This window comes from Homarus americanus, unplaced genomic scaffold (assembly GCF_018991925.1).
Source record: "Homarus americanus isolate GMGI-L3 unplaced genomic scaffold, GMGI_Hamer_2.0 scaffold20465, whole genome shotgun sequence".
In the NCBI taxonomy this organism is placed as follows: Eukaryota; Metazoa; Arthropoda; class Malacostraca; order Decapoda; family Nephropidae; genus Homarus; species Homarus americanus.
In genome coordinates, this window is record NW_024756914.1 from 1,041,155 (window position 1) to 1,064,824 (window position 23,670).

At 39.7% G+C, this 23,670-nt stretch overlaps 2 protein-coding genes and 1 long non-coding RNA gene across 5 annotated transcripts; 2 read left to right on the top strand and 1 right to left on the bottom strand.

The window, feature by feature from the left end:
• Positions 1 to 1,136: 1,136 nt before the first annotated feature.
• LOC121857228 (NEDD8-conjugating enzyme UBE2F-like) lies at positions 1,137 to 7,698 on the bottom strand. 3 transcript variants are annotated; one of them, XM_042353193.1, is made up of 5 exons: positions 7,587 to 7,698; positions 6,054 to 6,157; positions 5,045 to 5,206; positions 4,146 to 4,307; positions 1,137 to 3,594 (listed from the first exon to the last, which is right to left on the bottom strand). In XM_042353193.1, exons 1-5 carry the CDS (start codon positions 7,681 to 7,683, stop codon positions 3,478 to 3,480), a joined length of 642 nt encoding a protein of 213 aa, XP_042209127.1. In that variant the 5' UTR covers positions 7,684 to 7,698; the 3' UTR covers positions 1,137 to 3,477. The 3 variants fall into 3 exon arrangements, with proteins under 3 accessions (XP_042209127.1, XP_042209129.1, XP_042209128.1); XM_042353195.1 differs by lacking the exon at positions 7,587 to 7,698 and adding an exon at positions 7,504 to 7,524; XM_042353194.1 differs by lacking the exon at positions 7,587 to 7,698 and adding an exon at positions 7,084 to 7,185.
• Positions 7,699 to 10,809: 3,111 nt separating this feature from the next.
• LOC121857195 (lysosomal acid glucosylceramidase-like) lies at positions 10,810 to 15,768 on the top strand. The gene is made up of 12 exons (XM_042353132.1): positions 10,810 to 11,024; positions 11,345 to 11,527; positions 11,797 to 11,926; positions 12,266 to 12,419; positions 12,731 to 12,888; positions 13,209 to 13,290; positions 13,413 to 13,568; positions 13,697 to 13,841; positions 14,260 to 14,321; positions 14,815 to 14,925; positions 15,040 to 15,206; positions 15,494 to 15,768. Exons 1-12 carry the CDS (start codon positions 10,973 to 10,975, stop codon positions 15,588 to 15,590), a joined length of 1,497 nt encoding a protein of 498 aa, XP_042209066.1. The 5' UTR covers positions 10,810 to 10,972; the 3' UTR covers positions 15,591 to 15,768.
• Positions 15,769 to 16,866: 1,098 nt separating this feature from the next.
• Positions 16,867 to 23,142, top strand: LOC121857236. The gene is made up of 3 exons (XR_006087139.1): positions 16,867 to 16,995; positions 19,374 to 19,503; positions 23,077 to 23,142. It is a non-coding gene; the product is annotated as an uncharacterized LOC121857236 (long non-coding RNA).
• Positions 23,143 to 23,670: the final 528 nt, after the last annotated feature.

The following is a 23,670-nucleotide window of genomic DNA, read 5'->3' on the forward strand; positions in this document are numbered from 1 at the left end:
CTCCAAGTGCGAGTAAAGGTCCCCTGAAGAATCTTACGGAGATGTTAATACTTGGAACTAAGTTGGTACCCTTATTCTTTTAAGAATTGAAAATTAACATTTAGCCTTAAGGCCCCGGGTGACGTTCCAGAACGTCTGCCTATTTTCTCGCCATTTTATTTTATATTTTTTGTTAAAGTAGATTTTTTTCGCGATTTAACCCAACGAGAGGGGGGGGGCTACTGCCAGCAGCACCCTAACCTGGGGCTTAGGGTTAAGCTAATTTAGTACAGGTATCCCCCAAGATACGAACGTTTGAGACGCGAATTTCCTAAATTGACTCCGCTATTTCAAGAAACGAAAGCTTCCTCCTAATGTTGTGAATTTGGGTCCTGGTAAAAATTATTATTTCGCACTCCAGGAATCATTTGGCGTGGCCATCTTGGGGAAGAAATTCCCAGACGTATTCTCGCTCACTGATCATACACCCCTTCCCCCTCTTCCGCCATTCGTTGTGTGTGTGAAGTGATCTCTCTTTATCCATGTGTATTCATGCCATTCTTTCGTTACAATTTTTGTACTATATGCTCTGCTGAATCTTCGGCTACCAGTTCTACATCAAAGAAACCACGAAAGGCTGGGATTCTTGACAGTGCTGGAAGTAATTAAGCTTCATGATGAGCTTTGTGATGGCCCTACCAAGATTGGGGAAGATCTTGATCTGGGTGCTTCTACTGTAGCCACAATTTACAAGCATGCTGTGGTGTACATGGCAGACAGCAGTGATGAGGTGGATGACCACCCTCATCTCGCTGAGTAAGGCCCTTGTTCAGCCAACCCCCTTGTGGTGGTGAACCCATAAGGCCCTCTCATAAGGTAATGTACCTAAGTTACAGTATTTTATTAATTTTTTCATGTATTAAGTAACTAAATTTGTGTTAGGTAGTAATTTAGAGTAGTTGTGTACTATTTATCATTAGTTAGGTAGGCTGTCAAAAGTACAAATTCACAACTGACAAAAAGTTATTTTTTTTTTGTAAGTCCCATGTGTCACTTCAGAAATGCATCCGTGGCATAAATACTTCAGAAAAACAAGCTGCTATGTAAGTACCGTATATTCCCCAACACACTAGGGTAATGATTTAAAACACAGCTGATCAAGGAGGCAGCAATGATTTATTAATATTTCAACAGTTTATGAGTCCAATAGCCACTAATGATTAAATGTAATGCCTTTCGTAGTTAATCATTTATGTTCGTAGTAATAATGTGTGTTTCGCTGCATAAAAGTCAACGGTTGTAATTAAAGAGGTAGAAAAGGGAAATTAAATAGATTATAAAGTAAAATAAAAGGTAGTTTGGACAACACAATATAAATGATAGGTTGGATATTTTCAGGACAATTTTGCTGAAACTCCACCAAAGCCAACACCACTTATTATGAAATTACTCTTAAGATTGGTAGTTACATCAGCACATTTTTATATCACCTAATTCCACTGTAGTAAAAACATAAAAAATGAATCTTAAAAGGGGATGACAAAGCCAATGACACATTATAAAAACTATTGCATTTCACAACTGCATATAAAAGCAACTTGATAGAAAAACAAACAAAAATAAGCTTATGACATAAACCTACATAACAATCCCACTGGAGACGCCTCAAAACAAGCATTCTTGCTTATATATTTTACTCAATGATTCTTTTTTACAATTATTGTATTAAATATATTCAGGCATATTTGAGGTGTATAGGACCAGTGGACAAAGTGCCAGAAAAAAAAATGAAGTGGTGCTTTCCTCTGTGATCGACTGCTTGCCACCTTCAGCACCAGCCCTGCCTGTAGTGATGTGTGGGTAAAATCGAACATATTGCCTCTTCTGCTCAGGATACAGAGGTGGTTTCTCTCTCCGTTTGTGAAAAAATATCAATACTGATCATAGTGGCACTTTGTCCCCTCCGGTCATACGCACCTCATTTCTTCATTCACTTTATGGCATGTTACAAAATATCAGGATGAGATACTGTACTATGAACATAATTCAAGCACTGTTGATGTAACAAAAATTGCATCACAGTTCTACACACTGAAGAATTTCACTCGCCAAAAATAATGTTGAACAAATTCGCATTTTCTCCTTTTCCACAAATAGAAAAATTTCTTACTATTTGCAAATTGACATACTATACAGTTGGAAGGAAGAGTCTCCATTTACTCTTGATTCTGGCCACTGTATCAAGGCAGGTGTGTCATCTACTGAACATCAAAACTTGAGAAATGTGAACAATATCCAGATTCTGTTGTCAAAAAATAATTCATTAACTAATTTGATTATAGTTTCATACTTTTGCTTATCCTGTTGAGATGCTTCCATAATCTTCTTGTCAGTATCAATGAGGCACAGGGAATTGTTGTTGATATACTGTATTTCAGTTTCACTTGAACTTTCACCTAAATGTAATTAAACACTGGATGTAATTAAACACTGTAGTACAGGGGAGGGGGTACTGCACTTACAACAAAAAATAATTCTTTGATCTCAGTCTAGCTTATAACCACAAAAATATACTCAAGATGAAAGACGGTTGCAAAAACATACACACAGTATATAACAGTACACTTTACCCGCATTATTTAGACAAAAGGGGGGCTCTGGGTCACACGAGTTACTGAAAAATCTGAATTAACTGAGTTCTGATATATTTTGACATTATTAGAAAATTTACATTTACATTTGTTTTGTTCCTCGTTATCCCAAATAACCGCTTGGTTATTTCGCATTCAAACAGTTAATTTATTTGGGGGGGGGGAAAAATACAAATTAAGCCGAAATCCTAATTAGGGTAATGAGGGTACACTGTACTGTATATCTGAGATTAACACAAGCTAACTTTTTTCACATACTGGACTCTATAAATTCACGGCTTCTCTACAAACATGACTTATACATTTGTTACGATAAAAAAAAAAGATATTGTAGAAAGGTGTCCAGACAATGTCCAAATATCTAAATAATTTGAGAATTTAATTTCCAATAAAACAGGAACAAGTGAGTATAAAGAACTAATACTGAACTTCCAAATACACACGGAAGAAATTACTGCATGTTCTAGGTCAGCTCTTGACATATCACTCAAGCATTTCTTCAAATTCAACAATATTGTATGCCTGAATTGCTCTTGATTTCACCCACCCTGCACCATAGCGTGAGAGGGCTTGTAATAGTATAAAAAAAAAAGTCAATTACCAGTTAGTTATTTTTTTATATACCCGGTAGCGTATAATGCCCCATTTTGAAGAGACAAACAGTGACGACCTATAATATATATATATATATATACTGTATATATATATCAAAATCTAGTCATTACCTAATTTGGCTTATCTGAAGAGCTAAAATGTACAAAATGTTAGTTTATGGTTGAACAAGGAGGAAAAATTCACTAGTAATAGTAAAGAGTATTTACAAACATACTATAAAGCACCAAGCATCTCATCGCTTTGTGTACTTATCAATATATTCCCTAACTTTCCGTCTAAAAGATTCCTTGTCTCGTTGATAATGTTCAGCGGCTTCAATGTTGAGAGGGTCGTCAAAGTTCAACAGGTCCTAGGTGGAAACAAACATGGTGAGAAATGGTTTTAGGGTACCAAAGGTGGCAGCATTTTGGTGACATACTGTACAGTACTGTAATTACACCTAATTTATTCTCGTGCATTATGACACGAATTGCATTACTGTATTAAACTTTAAATACTTGCCCAAAAAAAGTTTTCCAGGTAACTGTATCAAATTTGTCTTATACAGTATAGAAAAAACTAAACAGTTCACTTCACTTTATACCAAGTGAATGTAGACCTTGTTACTGAGTCCTGGCTAAATAGCATGGAACAATACACCAAATGTGCTAAGGGAATTTTTATAAAGTAATGAAATATTAAGTAATTACGGTTTATATTATAAAACGACTGTGGTACAATATACAAATGTTAAGGAGTAATGGTAACGGCCTTTATATGTGGGAGGAGAATGAGTGCATTGGAATTTAGTCTCCAAACTGCAGTGTTTTCTTGTGAAGCCTAGCTGTCAGATTAGAGAAACTGGGCATCTGGATGAAGTTTATAAAAAAAGATCTATGAGAGAAAACAAATAATTCTTACCATAAATAAACTACTGAGACCCCAGACAACATCCTTTAATCTTCGTGTAGGGGCCCAACCAAGGCCATCGATGGAATTTTGCCGAAGCAGAGATAAACAGATTTCTCCCTCTTCACTAATATTTGGATGCCAGAGTTTTGTTTCACACCTCACTAAAGGCGGCTGAAAATTAAATACACATACGTAATATATTGACTGCATGAGATAGAAATATAATCACAAACTTTTTAATTCTAGTAAACTCTCTTGTTTGGTATAGGCTGCCAGAATCAAGAGCAACACAGTCCATCCCATTATTTTTATACACACATTCCTTCTACTGTATTGATAACCGCTAGATATAATCAAGAATTTGACAAATCCTGAAAGTTATATTAATTAAGTCACTTGATCAGCATTTTGGCCCAAATATTCTTTCAAACTTCCATTTTGTAATCCTTGTAAACCAAGCAGTATCCTTCTCCACTTCGTCTTCACAGTCTTGGACATTTTGGAAGATCTACTGAGCCATCCACCTCACTAACCTGTAGTCTTCTTCCACATTTATACTCACTTTGCTTAATAATTCTGCTGTCATTCTCTCGACTCTTTCACACTAGCAGAGTAATCCATGGTACCTTAACATACCACTTGCTTTCTAGTACGTTAATCATCTTTTACTTCACCCTTCACTCAAGCTACTTGACTACTCAATCCACTCTTTAGAGTTTGGAAAACGACCTCCACCGTTTGTACTCTTATAAACATCCCACAGTTACAAACTCTTACCTTTCACAAGCATACAAAACTGCATTACAGACAATCCTTCCCTACACCCCCCTCCCCTTGTCTGTCCCTCAATCTTCTTCTATATCCTTATTAATATCCTACAACTGTCCAACACAGACTCCTGTACTTACTGCTATGTTGTATTCTTCAGGGACGTTGATACTAAATGCAAAAACACCACCAGACCAATAGCCCTCTGGGGGTGTCACAATTAGATGAAAAGAGTGTAAAGTGTCTGGGTCATCAAACTTTGCAGCACATCCTTCCGGAAGATTACTCTCCATTTCACTAACCTGTTTTCAAGAAACAATGTTAGTTTACTATACAGAAACTATCTACAAGCATTGTACAATAATTCCATTCTATCAAGTTCTTTAATAAAAATAAAAACATTATTTTATATCAAAGACATAACTTCATAAACTATAAAGAAATACACAAGCAACAAAAGAGATGCTCATGGATCTTGTTGTAAATGGACAGTCTCTCCTCGACTTATGATATATTCGACTTACGACGGCCATGGTCATATAAAATATTTTTCACACTACGTATTTTCGAGTCCCAACGTTGGTGATCGCACTGTGTACTGACAAAATTTTCGTTTGTAATTCCCTTTAAAATGGCTGACAAGCATAAAAGTGAGAGTTCTCGTGGTGCTGAGAAGAAGAGACACCCATTTAGAATTTCTATGTACAGTATTATTTTCGACTTACGACCAATTCGACTTACAACCTGGTCGTCGGGACGGAACCCCGTCGTAAGTCGAGGAGAGACTGTAGATACCTGTATTACTTTAAGAAAGAACGAAAGAAAAATAAAAGGAAACAATGTACAAGTAGCTGTAAGTAAACTATACAAGTTGACAGTACATAACCTGGGAGTCCAGAGAAAACAGAAATGGAAAATAGCAACACAAAGTCATATGAGTAATGCCTGAGTGAAGCAGACCACCTGTACAGTACAGTCAAGTCCTGTCGCTTCTGCCAATTCATGAACCTTGAGATTCAGACTCGTGGCTGTAGAAATACATTTGTGTCGACTGAGTCTGTTTCCTTGAGTGGGATACTACTGTAGTTCTAAAGACAGCTCAGTACATGGCAGTCACACATAACAACATGTAATAATAAAACACTGTACCTCTTTAACAAGTAGTTGATCACGAATTGATATCCGCTTCTTAGGAGGGTCTGGTAACCCTCCTCCCTTACTTGATTTCAATTTTTTTGTTAAAGTAATCATTCCTGAAAGACATAACTTCATTAAAAATTGACCATCTGATAATTATTAAACCAGATGATGCAATTTGAAGCATTAACCAACAGTATCATACACACAGTCCAATTGTTTCTGGTGATTGTCACATTATATAGCTACTGGAATTTATATAAGATAACCAACTAATACTTACAAACCTAACCTAACCTAACCTGAGATATACGACCGGTATCGTACATCATTGTTAGATAGGGTGAAGCACGGTAGATTCTGTTACTTCATCTTGTCGTATAAATCACATAATGTAACAGTCACTGGAAGTATTTGTATGGGAACAAATTAACTGTGTCATGATATGTAAATTAAGCCAGAATGCGTTCTGTAACCTAACACCTTCCCTACTGGGTTCCACAGCACATTAGGAAGTTCATGGCAGAGTTTCCAAACAAAATTCCTATGAACAAGTAAATTGCCTTCTACACTTTTACCACAGTGTTATTATACTTCTGAGCGACTACCACAAAAAATAAGGAAGCACCAAGAACAGTCATCAATAAACTGATAATTTTCTGCTGAGTAGTTCATGATGATATATCCACGACCTTTAAAGTTAATTTACTAACTTTATATTGTTTCTGTATTATCAACTCATTCTACTGGCCAGGTTAAAAACTGGTAATACACAAAAAAATAAGATTTTGAGTATATGACTGGAGTGTTTGTACTACTCAAGTGACAGTCATATAATTCATCATCTTCTGCCAAAATCTTCAAGTCTTGGTGTACTCCCTCCTACCTTAACCTCGTCTGGCCTTAATTTACTCAGAAAACAGCCAACAACAGCATCAGTGTTCATAGTAACTATAAATGATACAGACATCTGAAACACTCCAGCTTATTCAACGAGCCAAGAAGCGTAACAGGGAAATAATAGTGTGTGGTACAAGCTTACCTCCCACAGCCAAACAAACACTGAGGCGTCCAGCAGAGATAGATCCCCAGTGATGGTGACCAAGACCCCTCACTAACACCTAACTCATGGTGTTGTGGTCGCTTATAACACTCTTACCTCCTCCATATTTATTCATCCCATTCGATAAATTTGTAATTGTATTTACTGATTGACTTGTTCATATTTTAATTACTGCGTTTATATCCTGGATGAAGGCTTCATGCTCGTATCCAGATCTTTTTTTTTTCTATTCTACTATACTTGAGTGACACTGGCGCCTGCATTACGGAACCTCAGTTGTCGGGGGAGGTTAGAACGCCTGCATTTGCCTAGCTTATACTATAATCTGGCAAGGAGTGATTTAATTAAAGTCTATAAACACCTCAGCGACTAATTCATTACTCAGTCGAGTGTTCATACCTGGAACTGACGGATGCCCACCCCACAAGAAATCATAGCTAAGGTTGAAGAAGCCACAAGTTCAGAAAATTGTCTGGACAAACTTTTTCGGAGTGAAAATTGTAGACTCTTGGGGCTCTCTGCCGGAGAGTGTTGTGATGGCACCGAGTTAGAAATTTTCAAGTCTGGTTTCTCAAGCATAAAAGAAAACGGAACCTCTAGGGTCGGAGGCTGTCGGAGCTCGTGACGTCACAAGTCAACAACAACAACGAGAAACATTAAAATATGTCGAGCACTTGCTCAGTTTTTAGGTGTTTATCACAAATTAGAAAGATGATTGATGTAAATTTCCATTGTTTTCCGAAGGATAAAGAACTACGAAGAAGATGGATTTACTTGTGCAAGAGGAAGGACTTTATAAATACTGAAAATACCCAAATATGTAGCTTGCATTTTGAAGCCACAGCCTGGACTTAGACTTGTCATTTGTGTTTCTGTACTGTATTGCCATTTGGATGCTGGACGAAACACAAAGATTTCCTCTATAGGGTATGAGAGCTGCCCCTTTAGTTTACCTTGCCATAGGTGGTGATGTTGGTGGTGCCAGTGGTAATTACCATGGTGATGCCGTGGTTGCGGCAGCTCGTTCCATGTTACAGTTGGACATTTTCAGCTGTAATGGTGCAGTCTATTTCCCAAAGTTTTGTTGTAACATCTCCTGTAACAAAGAAAATGTCATATTTACTATAAAGAACTTGGGGCTGATAGGTTAGGTTAGGATAGCATTAGGGTGTTTAATCAACAGCTGAAATAATCTGAGGTGTCTAATCTTCATGCTATCCATTCTTCCATCTGAGGTTTTAACCATGGCCACTTATGAAACAGTAAATGACATGGTGACAAACTTCACAAGTGGAGCAATTTAACCAAGTGACATAAACAGAGGGCAATGAGGTCATTCAATTTACATATTGAAGTAAAATACTGCAGAGAGGTGAAGGTTAGGTAAGGTTAGGTTACTTCAAAGTCAAGGCTATATTGTTGTAATCGGCTAGGAATTTCCAGCAGGGCACACTGGAAGTTACATGGTTAGGATGTGAAGTTAGGAAGAAGTCATGTACGTGTCCTGATATGAGAATCGTTAGTTTGGTTCCTTTGGTCTAACCTAAACTAACTATTAATGAAAAATTAAAAAAGTAATCTAATAATACTTTAAAAGGGGTGAACAAATCAATGAGCAAAATTAGGAAAATATTCAATACAGTAGAATAAATCTTCCTTTCTCAAGAACTCCCAAATTAAATGGTGCAGGAATTATTTTTTACCAATCCTAACCAAAGCAAAAAACCTATGTGACTTTTCCACCCCAACTTAACATCCCGGCTACATAACTTCCGGTCTGCCCAGCTGGGATTTCCTGGCTAAATGACCACCTCCTATATTGTTGGCCAGTCATCCCCTCATCTAGACAAAAATTTGCCATCTGACGAAGAAATACCGACCCTACGCGCGGAAGAATTGATCTCTTAGCCAATGTGATTTTACAGTAGGAGTGTGAATAAGTCCATTTGAATATAATATCACAGTTGCGCAACTTATTTCCCAAATAAGTTGACAAACTATCGGCCTGACCGTTTCTTATGGCTTTATATAGTCACGCCAGTGAGAACTAACAGTTCTACACTAAGAACCGCTTCTTCGGGGACTATTATGCAGTAGTCGGAGGTGAAGTATTTCTTAACGTCGCTATTGATCGATCAGTTAGCTGCTTGGGCGGTCGGTCACATCTCTGTTGGTTTACTTGATCATTATTGTACATGAGCTGAGCCTTAAGTCTACTCAGGTCTGTCCTCTTTAAAACACGATAATCGGGAGACTTTTTGTATTATCTAGTTGGGTCTTACAGCTCAGTGGAACGAGATGGCGTGGAAGGTCTTAGTTGGTGGTAGGAAATCTTGAAGGTTATCAAGTTTGAAAATTGATTCATACTTTAGCTATATCTGTTGTGTAGATGTTATAATGTTAGTGTATTGCCTTCATGGTGTCCAGGATGCTCCGAGACTCTACCTACTCCACCCCTCCTCCCCCAGCTGGTTTCATTCTCATCAGCTACGAACCAAAGAAACGATTGACGTAACGAACCCCCTGAGAATCCCATTCCAAACCCAATACCAATAACATTAACGTCATTTCATACACTTGAGAGCATCTGTCGCTTCCCACTAGACTTATTTTGAGATATTTTATCGGCGGTAATGTGTTTTAGCTCGTCAACCTCTGGAGATAGTGAGAGGCAGTTTAAAGTTGTCCCGGAGTCTGTTTTTACACGTTATATTGCTGGTCCTGTTGAAGTATGATGGTGATTTTTTTTACCCTGCCCCTTTCACTCACCTGCCCCTCTCACCCACCTGCCCGTCACCCACCTGCCCCTGTCACCCACCTGCCCTGCCCTGTCACCCACCTGCCCGTCACCCACCTGCCCGTCACCCACCTGCCCTCTCACTCACCTGCCCCTCTCACCCACCTGCCCGTCACCCACCTGCCCCTCTCACCCACCTGCCCCTGTCACCCACCTGTCCCTCTCACCCACCTTCCCTCTCACTCACCTGCCCCTCTCACCCATCTGCCCCTCACTCATCTGCCCCTATCACCCACCTACCCCTCTCACTCACTTGTCCCTCTCACAACAGCTGCCCCTCTCACTCACCTGCCCCTCTCACCCACCTGCCCCTCTCACTAACCTGTCCCTCTCCCAGTTATGAAAAGAATGCACTAATTCTAAATTGTATATAATTATCGAATCTCCTCCTACCTGTAATTTATTTAAGTATCGTATGAATGATTGAAAGTTATCATGGAGAAATAAGTAAACGGTGTGTGTGTGTGTGTGTGTGTGTGTCATATCTCAGTGGTGGTTGTGTGAAGACTAAGGCGAATATTTCTACCTACCCGGACCACCACCACGAGACGGGACCTTCACCAATCATCTGTGATCAGTCCCTCCCTGCTGACACCTTCTCAACAGTGCATACCAAGTGAGCAATGAGCCGCTTGTTACCACCCAGCCACTACCTGAAATATAACTCAACCACCACGGCTAAATCTAAACAATAAACAATAAAACAGCAATACGTCTTGGCGGTGCTATGCGTCTCGGCGGTGTTTTGAAATTACCGTAAGGTGCACATCAGTATTTTATCACATAAGTATGATATATTCCTAAAGTGCATGGCATCAAGTACCTATAATGACGTATGGTGGCTGGGAAACATGGATGATGAAGCAGGTGAGAGGAAGACTTACTCTACACAATTAGAGATAGCTTGTGTGACAGTGCATAAAAGGTGACCCGCGGTGAGGCCCCCCTACTGTACTGCAGCACACATCTCCAACAGCAGGCGTTTACAGCATTCAGTCTTGATATAAAAGAAGTGTGGTACAGCAGCAGGAGTGCTGTATATATAAGAGGTAGAGAACCAAGCAGGAAGACATGAGGATTTTGGTACTTGTGTTGGCGCTCTTGTCGTCCACCCGAGCTCAAGGTAACTATGACGGCCCGAACTGTCTCCTCCCTCACTCCCTCACCTCCGCCATTCCCTCACCCTCCCCACACCCTCAACACCAAGACATTATCACCAACTTCACCAGAAGTAAAACCTATTTATCAGGTACAAGTATCAATAACAGTAGTGGTGAAACTTCTCGTATTTAAAGTAAACATTTCAACCCTCCGAGTATTACACTGGCTCTTATATTATTATTATTATTATCTTTAGTAATATTTTAATCATTATGTGAACCTTCAGTAACGGCCGCCTCACCTCAGAGACTATTATACAGTATTCTTCACGTTCCCTCTCAGACAAGTGTAACCCCCGGGTGTATGACTATGACAGCGTGGTGTGTGTGTGTGACGCCTCCTACTGCGACAACCCGGGCATTATCACCTTCCCTGAGAAAGGGAAGTTCACCCTCGTCACCTCCACCAAGGACGGCCTCAGATTCAACGTGGAAGAGTTCCCCGTCTCCAACGAGGAGGACCCTGGTGAGTAACGGAGGTAAACCCTCTCTTGAGGCTGAAAGAGTCAGCGGTCCTGTTGTAAACAGTTGTGTACAAGTGACAGTCTGTGAAGGAGGAGTGATCAAATGGACTTTTCTCTCACAACTCTCCTACTGTGTTTCTCGCAACTATCGTCTTGTATAACATTACTTTAACACAGACTCGAAGCCTCTAAGGCAGCAGCTTCTTTTTTTAATACACACCAATAACCTGCAACAAGCAACACATGCTCAGTCAACACATGTTATCTCCAGACGCTGTGGTGGTGACCATCAACCCAGAGGACGAGTATCAGATCATCCTAGGCTTCGGCGGCGCCTTCACCGACTCCACAGGTCTTAATGTGGTCAGTTTACCTGAAGACGCCCAGGAACACTTCTATAAGTAAGCACGTGGTGTAGTGGGCATCTGTCTGACTCGGTGATCTACAGCACTAATAACGCCCACAAGTTTCAAGTCATTATCAGTAATGAAACGTTTTTTCTTTAAGTAATGATGTTGGTATTACAAGTCTTACTACGTTTAAACTATTCCACTCGGCTGTAGATCATGTCGGTACTCGAGGACATGAAATAAATCCCAAATATCTCACCCTTCTTCCGTAAGTTGAAATTTATGAGATGAAAATAACAGTAGTTGTTGTTTGTAAGCTTAGAAAAACATACAATGTTCTCTTCACAAACCGGAAAACTTGTTAATGTGGCCCATTGTTAATATCTGCAGCTCCTACTTCACCTCTGAGGGGATAGGGTACACCATAGGCCGTATCCCCATCGCTGGCGCCGACTGCTCCACCAGAACTTACTCCTACGACGACGTGGCGGGCGACGTCGACCTGCAACATTTCAACTTGACTTTCGAAGATTATGACTATAAGGTAAATGTAGAGTAACCTTTACGTCACCCGGACATACTGACCTTACAATACAGTCAATGTTTCAGAAGTTTGAGCTGACAACACAAATATTATCCAAACATCTTCTGGCGGGTTTGCAAACATACATTTTCCAGAGGTCCAATGAGTGTAATGCAGTAATAACATAACCAATGCCATACCTGCCACAGTCTCACGGCCATCAAGTCTCACACCACAAGACACTCAAAATTTAAAGACAGTTGAGGTAAAATTCGTCGCCACAACACGTGTAATGAGTAACAAACATAAAATGACGCCTGCGCCTCCACCAGATTCCCGTGATAAAGCGAGCTAAGGAACTGTCGCCAGAGCTTAAGTTGTTTGGGTCGCCCTGGTCACCACCGGCCTGGATGAAGACTAATGGCATGTTCAACCAGTCAGGAACACTGATTAAGGAGTATTGGCAACCCTGGGCCAACTATATCGTCAAGTGAGTGTTGACACCGGGGTAGTGGTGGAGGGTGGTGGGCCAGCTTGGTAAATATTCTGGATTATTGCTGCATCTTGTAAATACAATCCGGGAGTGTTGGTATGACTAGTGGATAAAGTCTGAAAATGTTGGTATACTTGATATAATATGATCTAGATATGTTTTTGTTCATGTCATTTGTATTTATTAAATTGTACAGAACTCGTAAGTTAATCACACTGATAGTCAAGGATATACTAAGTGCATTATGGTGGTGGAAGATGTCACATGATTGTGCTGATGCATTTTAGTGTATATCATGATCATTCACTCTTGAACAGATTCTTGGACGCGTATGAGGCAGAGGGAGTAGAGCTATGGGGCCTAACACCGCAGAATGAACCAATGGGCGGCTTCCAAGCAGTAAGTGTTTCTTAAGCCTTCGTCACCATCTTCCTAATTAGAAGTACTGTTAAATTTATCTTATAATGATAACATTCTAATATGGAATACATGTTTAGTGAGTATTGTTTACTTTCATGAAGGACTGGCACATTAATGTGTGTGGCTGGACCTCCCTGGACATGCGAGACTGGATCAAGAACAACCTCGGCCCCACGCTGCAGGCTGCCGGGTACCGTCGCCTCAAGATGATGGTCGATGACTTTAACCGAGACACTTTAACCTGGTACGTCGAGCCGGTAAGTCCTGTTGTGTTTTTGTCGCTGAGGAGTTAACCCAGCGCTACTATGTTGAACTCTTTGTAGCAACAGATGTGAGTAAATGAACGACTTCTCTTCTGTGGTATGTTGACGTTGTGATCCTACAGATGCTGGAGGACCCTGACTCAGCCCAGTACATAGACGGTATAGCGATACACTGGTACGAGGATAAGTATGTCGGCCCTCACATCCTGGACAAGACCCAAGCGTTGGCTCCAGATAAGTTCCTGCTCTACTCCGAGGCTTGTTTTGGTAAGGGTAAACACTGGTGCGTAGAGCATCTTGCAGGGAAAACTAATTTTGTGAGGAAGGCTTGTTAAGGGATAGATAGTGGCTTGTGGTGATAGTAATGTGAACACTGAATGTCTGAATCAAAGAAAATGGGACTTCAGGTCGGCGTGAGTAGTTACGGTCGAAGAATATGCCTTCAATAAAAGATGTATTCAGATTAAATAGTGACAATCTACAAGACAATATTTCAACAGATAAATTATAGTTGTTATTATAGTATCTTTGCCTCCCAGTTCAGATCAGAAAAAAAATTATACATTAAAACGTGTCCCCCATAACTCAACTAACTTTACTGGAACATGAGTCTTCCATCAGATGACCAAGGCGCTTTAGGTAACACATAACAGGACTTAACACTGCACTTTTAACTCTACTACAGAGAAAGGTGTTAAGCTGGGGTCGTGGGACAGAGGTATGGAGTACCTTCACTTCATGATGGAGGTAAGAAAGTCACCCTCAGTCCCTCAGTGAGTTTTCCTGGTTTAGCTTAGGCATCCAGTATCGCTGTATACTGTAGGGAAATCTATGAGACGAGATAATTTCATACATTCTTTAAAATATAAGAAGACTTCACCGTTTGTATTGTGAGTAGAGTCATACAAGGAATATCCATTTTCATATTCACCAAGTCTCCTACAGTGTAGGACCTACACCATTCAGTCTACCTGTTCTACACCGTGATTCATTAACGAGTCTGTAAATGTTCCTTTTGATTTTCATTATTATTAAAGTTTAAAAGAATATGAATGAATGACCTAAGCTGTTGCGTCGCCAGGGATGATAGTACCACAATCAATCAATAAATAAATCAGTCAATCAATCAATCAAACAGTCAATCAATCAATCAACCAGTGTGCTGCAATTAAAAGGTTTGTAACAGCAGCATAATGTTTTTCTGGTGGCGTTATCACCAAGGTCATCAACACTGTTACAGGCCTTGAACCATCACTGTGTGGGCTGGGTCGACTGGAACTTGGCGCTGGACACTGAAGGAGGACCTAACTGGGCTAGTAACTGGCTCGACGCCCCCATTATCATCAACCCCGTCAGTATAATCTACACCAAGTCGTCCTAATATGTCCTATAGTGCACTATTATCCCAAACATTTTTCAGTCGCCTACATGATAATGTACTGTATATGTAATTTAACTCTTACAGGAGGCGGGAGAGTTCTATAAGGAGCCAATATTCTACGCCATTGGTCACCTCAGCAAGTTTGTGGAACCAGGAGCTGTCCGCATCAGCTCGACGACTACAGATTACATGTTGGACGTGGCCGCCTTCAACGACCCGTCAGGCCGTAAAGTGGTCGTTCTCCTCAACAGGTAAAGAACACGACCGACACGAACCTGTAGTGTTTTGGTGGGGATAAGTCTGCTGTAACTCCCCTCCAGAACTCACGGTATATATTTACACTTTTAACATAGGTTTTTTTCTGTTAAAAAGGGAGTTTGCTCTTAAGAATTGACGTCATCAGTAATAATTAATATAAGTTTATCAGTGGGACAAGAGATGAGGCCAACAGCTCACTCAACAGCCGCTATGGTACAACACATAAAAGTACTTCACCAGTGACACAACAGTGAAAAACTCTATTGGTTTTTGGTTCCAGAGGTGATGCCGAGATAAAGGTGTCCCTCACTGATGGCTCCGACATTTTCGTCAACTTCGGTATGGAAGCCGGAGCCATCCAGACCATCTTGTACTAGCCCCCGGCAGGACCCGACCTGGTTCTACCACCAGTTGAACCCTTTTACGGGATCTCGTTCCACGTTAGTTAAAATTTTGTGTTCAGTAGTGTTCCAGAGACGACTGGACCTGACCAAACCCAACTTCCAGCTCCTGCAGCAGCGACACTATAACGATCAAGTAAACCATAAAATTTCACATTTCTCTTGTTTCTCTGACCTGTTGTTGACCTCCTAGTGGTGGTGTTATTGCAAGTGGTGCTGCAGGGAAAATTTATTTCAGTAGTTTTTGGTAATGGGAATTACAGATCTTGAATATAGATGTTTCTGAAATTGTCAAATAACTACAATACAATTAGTTTTAAAGACATCCTAGTTATACTGTAGCTTCCGTCATAAACGTTCGAGTATTTTCTTTTCCAATTTGGGTACAGGAGCCACAGTACACAGGTGTAGCAACATTTGTTCCCACATCGAGATTGTGATGAATTTCACGAAATAAAGAATCACTTTCCTCTGACGTGAGAGACTGTGACAACAAGGACGAGACAATTGTCACCAGTAGCCGCCAAGTAAAGTAAAAGTCGCTGTTAGAGGGTGTGTGGCCTGACAGTGCAGTGCAGTGTATTATAATGACCCGTGACGTTCACTAAATACCCTAATGTTTCTATATTGTGAGGGAGTACTAACACGTGAGCTGAGGGATGATAAGGGTACCTGGGAGAGCCACAGGTGACATCAACAGAAGGGTTAAAATGTCGCGTGTAACTTTAGGGACGGGGAACTTCTGGTCCGCCTATACTGTAAAGCTCGAAGAGGATAAGATAAGAATGTGTCATGGCTGAGGGTTTTAGATAAAACAATATTTGTTGGAATTATATCAAGGATTTGTGCAGTAACAGCTGATTGTTCAATTAATGATTCTGAACCGATTGTCAAGACCAATTTAATAAATTTTGAGGTTGTTATACATAACTCAGCATCATATTATTCCTAAAATAACATTTTAAGTGGTATACTGTAGCCGATAGTGTGCGTGCCACTCTCCAATCCCTCCTGGGTTCGAGCCCGAGGTCGAGGATAGCTAAAGAAAGATGTTCCCTAATGCATAAATGTTTTTAACACAGCTGTATATATATATATATATATATATATATATATATATATATATATATATATATATATATATATATGTGACACTATGACTAGGTTAAATAAATTTTAGATTATTATAACTAGTCTAGTATAATATATAGGCCATTAAATCACGTTTTCAGCCTTATTAGTAGAGGGTAAAATGCGATAAAGGTAAAGGAACTCCGCCCGCCCCGAAACCAGAATATTGGTAAACAAACAAATCTACCTGGTGGCGAGGCTACACAGCTACAGTACCACGTTACCTGTGTATGGGAAACAGCAGATGCAGGTATGTGCTTATTTTAATTCTAGTAACTAATTTTTTAAAGTTAATAAAGCAGCAAAGGTAAAATATACGGCTGGTGATCGACAGTGGTTAAGTAATTATGAGGGTTTTTTTAAAGAGTTTTGCTAAAACTGCAGTTTTGGACAATACCTCTAGTAGTTGACCAATGTGTTTTTCCGATTGTTTAGACAATTTTATGAAACTCACCCCACAAGGGGTCACAGTTCAAGGTTGAAGAAGCCGTAAGTCCAGAAAACTGTAAAGGCAAACTTTTCAGAGTGAAAGTTGAGAACTCTTGGAACAATCTACCAGAGAGTGTTGTGTCAGCACCGAGTGTGAGCTCTTTCAACACCAGACTTGACCAACACTGGAGCAGGTTCAGATATATTCAGGAGCCGGTGCATGCCCAGTACTTGCCAACAGTGCGTAACAGAGACGTGACCCACCACTTAAGTGGCTAACGAGCCGATCAGTGGCGAAGAGGATAAAAGTAAAAAAAAAAAAAGTCATGTATTGTCAGCCTGTGTTAGGAGATTATGAAGATGAAAGTAATTGGGTAATTTCTGAGAACAGCACTACCACCAGAAGGAGTTGTTCGATTTCATTAATTTTTCCACAGATGTTCTTATTATTATATTAAGTATTTTAAAAGAGGCTACATTTACAAGAACCTAATAGAACCTGACCTAACCAACCAAAGAAACCTACCAAACCTTACCTAACTTCCTCGCTGGGGAGCTCTGTTCCCCAAACTTCTTGCTATATTAAGCAGAAAGTACTTACTTTGATATCTGGTACCAATAAAAGCAACTTTCTTAAATTGTCATGGTGTTTTAAACTGCAATTTAATCAGTCAATTGAAAGCACATATCCACACACATTTATGGTAACTTTAGGTTATACAGTAGTTACAGGACTGTCACTCGGTGCCAATACGGGAACAAATACCTTTTTAACCCCTGCATTTTCCTTCCATAGTAATTGATATTGTGCTTGAGCAATTGCTTTGTGTTTTTAATTCTACATTTTCACTTGCAGTTGTGACAGACTTTAAAGATCAATTATACAGAGTAATCTCCTCATATCTGTGGGTTGGCGACTACAGCCCGTGAACGTTTCGAGTGGAGGACTCCTCCACTCTAAATATTCTTGGGCTGTTTCTACCAATCCTCTGAGGTTATGTATCTCTCTGGGAACCCAGTTATTAATTTATTTCATCCATCCCAGTCTCTGCCTTCCCCTGGCCCCTTTATCCTCAACGTTGCCCATTAATATTTGTTATTATTCCCTCATCCCAAATTATATGACCAAGTATCTCATTTTTCTTTTTCTGTACATTTCAAGTATTTCTCTTGAAGTTCTTGCTAATCCTAGTACTTCTTCATTCCTTTTTCTCTCAGTGTAGCCTTTTCTTAGCATTCTCCTGTAACACCACTTTTAAATGGCCTCCAACTTCTTTCTGGTGTCTGCTGAAAGTGTCCACAGGTTAGGATGTTAGATAAGGTTAGGTCAGGTTCTAATAGGTTCTGTATATTCTTGCTTCCATTTTCGTTTTCAGTGTCATGCAAATAGTATCTCCAGGAATTTTGGTTCAGATCCATAAGTTACTTCTGGTGGTAACTGCCTCCTCCACCTTTACCAATAATATTTGAAAGTGTTTCATCTTGATTAGTTATAATACTCGTACAGTATTACGTTTTCTTAAAAAAAAAGATTGCCATCAAGAATGATATGAATCTGTGATAGTCATCTCAAAGTTCAATGTTTAATTCTTTCATTTCACTATCAGCACAGCTGGTGTGGGTGGTACAGTATGGGACTGCAGCCCTAAAACATACACCCAAATTTCCTGGACCCTTAACTGCACATTACAGATCTGTGGCTAACTGTGGTGTGCACAAAATATTTTGGTCTTTAAATTTTAAACTTACCTTATAAAACTTAACATGTATGCAAATTAAAAGGAAAACACAGTACATTATAAGACTGACAGGTCCCCCCCCCCCACACCCACACCAAGTTTACTGCACCTTGTAATAGTGGGATCACCTGATGAATTTCCACCCTAGTTTATATTTCACTTAAAGATTAACCACTCAAATGCTAACCTAACCTAACCTCATCCCCACAAATATCATTAAGGTGGTTAATCTTTAGGTGTAATAAGTTGGGGTGGAGATTCTTCTTGGGATATGTGCAAACCAATACCAGTACTGTGCTGTGCAGTGTCCCTGTAACTAATGGAAGTTTTTCCTCTCTATCTCAAAGATTATTCCATATTTTTTTTTTAGTTCCTTTAATGTGAATTTCCATTACTCAAGCTTCTGTACCTTGAGGGATGCCTGTACAGTATTTCACTAACTCACTTTTAATTGTGACAGAGGAAGGCAAGGTCGGGGAGGTAGACTGAGTGGACCGACCAACAAAGATGCATAAGAGAAACTGTCAAAAGTTCACCCACTTCCTTCACTCATCCTGCAGTGGCCCAAGATAAACTCATCTCTTATCAAGGTAAAACATATAGCATGCCACGTTCAGTATGTTCACCTGTGTGTTGTTACATGTTTTCCAGAAGGTTGGTTCATGCAGTCCCTCTTCTTTAACATATTTATTAGACATCTCTACTTTCTCCTCTATATTTACACCTATCTTACACACACCTGTACACTTCCCTGTATCCAGTACCTTTTAAAACAAATTCTTCATTTGATATTACCCTTTAAAAGCCTAATAACAACTCACACATCCTTAATATAGCTAAAGGTGCCTCCCGAAAGTTGGGAATGCTGTACAGATGCCATAGCTACTTCACTCCTGAGCAGTTGCTCCAAGTATATAAGGGATTCATTTGTCCTAACTTTGAGTACTGCTCTCACATCTGGGGTGGCTCTTCTTCTGTCCAACTATTAGATAGGGTGGAATCAAAGGCATTTCGTCTGATTAACTCTCCTCCTTTAGTCGACAATCTCTCTTCCCTTTCTCTTCGCTGCAATGTTGCTTCACTCTCTCTCTTTTACAGGCAACGTTCGGTGGATTTGGCATCCTGTGTACCGCCATCAAGGCCGTGGGCTCGTAACACACGTCTTTCCCGCGGTGCCCACCGTTTCTCTGTGGATCTTGGTCACACAAGAATAACCCATTATAGTACCTCCTTCTTTCCTCACACAGCTAAACTGTGGAATGCTCTGCCTTCTTCTGTGTTTCCATACTTATACAATCTGTATCACTTTAAAAAGCTGATTTTCCGGCTTCTTCGTGGTGTAGATTAACACAGTATGACCTTTTTCTTCTCTATTTTCAATTTCTTTCTGTTCTTATTTTTTTCGCCCCCCAGGCCCCGTTGTGGGTCGTTTGACCTGTGCCTGGGTGGGCTAATTCTCGTAAAAAAAAAAACACTCCAGGACACTTACTTTCCTATATTATTGCTGGAGCCTTGGTGGGTGGAGAAAGAGGCACTGTGTCTGACATGCTTAACATTAAAGTAGAAATATGTACAGTACTGTACAATATTACACCAAACTTAATAACACTAAAGTTAAATTCACTGTACTGTACTGTGGTAACTATATAATCACTACAATCAGTGCTAGATGGAGGGCTGTATTAAGACAGGCTGAAGCCCTAAGCCCTAAGGGTGTATTGCATTCTAACATAAAGGTCAATATTTTTTTTATTTATAAAACTACAGTATATATTTACATATACTGTACAGTATACATAGGCAAAGATGCAATGAACAACTTATAATCTAAATATCATATACATCGTAGTTCATTCTTAATTCTTTTCAGCTTCAGAATTTATCTTTCTCCTGAGCAGTTGTTACCATTAGACTGAAAAGTTGCCACAATATTGCTTCAACATTAGGGAAAGCCAAATGAATCTTATCTTAGAAGATGACTTGATAAGAGGTCCTAGTGGCATAAATATCCTTTATTAGAATAATTTTTCTTGGTATAAACATGAAAGTGCTTTACTTCCCGAACAAGGTTAACATCAATATCATCAAGATAGTCTTTCATCACAAATTTTACACTGTCACACAACTTCTCTTCTTCTAAACAACTAAAAATTTCAATATTTTTTTCAACATTATTGTACTGTATATGACTGTCTTTTTTTTCACACTGATTTCAAGGGCATCCATCATGGGATTAAAGGATTTTACTCAAAATTTATCTCTTGGAGAAAGCCTGTCATCATCATTTGCTGCATCACCATCACTGACTTGTTTGTTCTCACTCTCTTTTATTCACACACTTGTAGTCTACATCATGCAGGACTCTTTTTGCTTTGAGTCCAATTTCATCAAAACATTCTAGGATTTATTTCAAGAAGTTAGTAAGCAATGTGTAAAGCTTTGTACATGTGCTAAGGCCAATCTGTGGATCCTGTAGTGTAGGGTCTTGTTGGTTTGTGGAAATAATCTAACCAATGAACATGAACACACATTCCAGTTCCTCAGTTTTCTCAAGAAGACTATCAGCTTTCTTCTTGTTTTACCCTCTTCACTGTCATTAGTACATTGGTATGGACATGAGTAAAGCATCATTACAGTACATGATTGAATTACTGTATAACCACCTATGGGCCTATGGCTGAAGTAGCCTTTGGATGTGCTTCCCACCTAGTTTAGTGTCAGAAGATGTTTTGGTACTGTAGAGTCAGGATTCAAGAGTAATTTGAGTACTGCCCAGGGTTTTGTAGAGGCTGAGAAGAAAGTATATATTTGTTACACAACATCAACAAAATTTACTGCATCTAGGCAGCAATCAACTGCCACATAGCTAACATGAGTCAGTGAATGTGTGAATTGAAAAATTAATTAATACGTTTTCCATATGATACTTTAAAATATGAAACATTATTAGACTGAATTTTCTGACCTGCAAATGAAATAAGTTATTTAAGCCAGGGCAATTTGATTCATAACAAATCTTTTTATTTACTGTATCTCAAACATATTTAGAGGGCCCTCATAATGTGAGGCACTAAGCTGTAGCTTATTTACCTTGTGCCTAAATCCAGCACTGGCTGGATGCCGTCACATTATCTGGCAGTTGGTGAGAGACTGGTGTTGCGCCATGCGGCCAATTACAACTCGGCATGTGCACCGGTAATTCAGGCCGAGTCCGACTTTGGGGAGTTTTACTACAATGTGGGAATGAACCCATCTCAACTGTAAACTCAGTGAAATACCTTGGACTAACTCTTGACTTTCTTCATCTGGAGAATAAATTGTAGATAATATAATAAGTAAAACTAATGTTACGATAAACAATTTGTTTATAGAAATGCCATATGTATCAGCTGATGCCCATAGCAACCTTTGCTTGGCACTCATACAAAGTCACTTAGACTATTCCTGATCATCATTACACTCTGCCTTAACACAGAAGCTAAAAGCCAAATAAAAAATTATTTAAAGCAAAGCAGCGAGGTTTACTCTTGACATGAATGCAAGAGATCACATTGGTCTCAGTATTCTTACAATCACTGAAAATGTTAAATGTGACAGATAGAGTGAAGCAACTGAGTCTGAATCGCTCTTAAAGGATATTCAACAGACTGTGGCCAGACTATTTAACACCAAATTTTGTAAGGATTAGGGATATGAACCGGCAGAGCACTAGAGGGAGGGAACACAATTTTGTGGTATACGGTACTGTACTGTACCTGGTGTTTACCGTCAAGCAAAAAACACTTTCTTCTTCACAGCTATAAAAGACTGAAACAAGTTACCAAACTACATCAAAACCAGTAATAGTGTAAAACAATTCATAGCTAAAAGTAAAAATTACATAACAGATGAAGCTGTTTCTGTATTAACCACAAAATATTATACAGTATTGTTGAAGTGATCTGCCAACCTCAGTTAGTCCAAGTGCAATGTAATGATTGTTAAATTTATCAGAAAACTTTCATTATTTCTCCTGTAGACATAGTATTACTGATTAGAGACCGAACCTAAGCAAAGGACCCTACTGTAAATAAGTATCTGATGCCTTTGCCAATTAATAAGTCTCTGAACCTATCTACTTATCATTAAATCTATATAACTATTTATATCATCTAACCTTACAGAAGTGAAGAACAAGGGACAGACTGATGACAGAGGCTACATCACCACCACCACCACCACCGACACCAGATGACAAACGGCTACATCACCACCACCACCACCACCAGATGACTGAGGCTACATCACCACCAGATGACAAACGGCTACATCACCACCAAGACCAGATGACAAACGGCTACATCACCACCAAGACCAGATGACAAACGGCTACATCACCACCAAGACCAGATGACAAACGGCTACATCACCACTGACACCAGATGACAAACGGCTACATCACCACCAAGACCAGATGACAGAAGGCTACATCACCACCAACACTAGATGGCAGAAGGCTACATCACCACCGACACCAGATGACAGAAGGCTACATCACCACCGACACCAGATGACAGAAGGCTACATCACCACCGACACCAGATGACAGGCTACATCACCACCAACACCAGATGACAGAAGGCTACATTACTACCAACACCAGATGACAGAAGGCTACATCACCACCAACACCAGATGACAGAAGGCTACATCACCACCGACACCAGATGACAGAAGGCTACATTACCACCAACACCAGATGACAGAAGGCTACATCA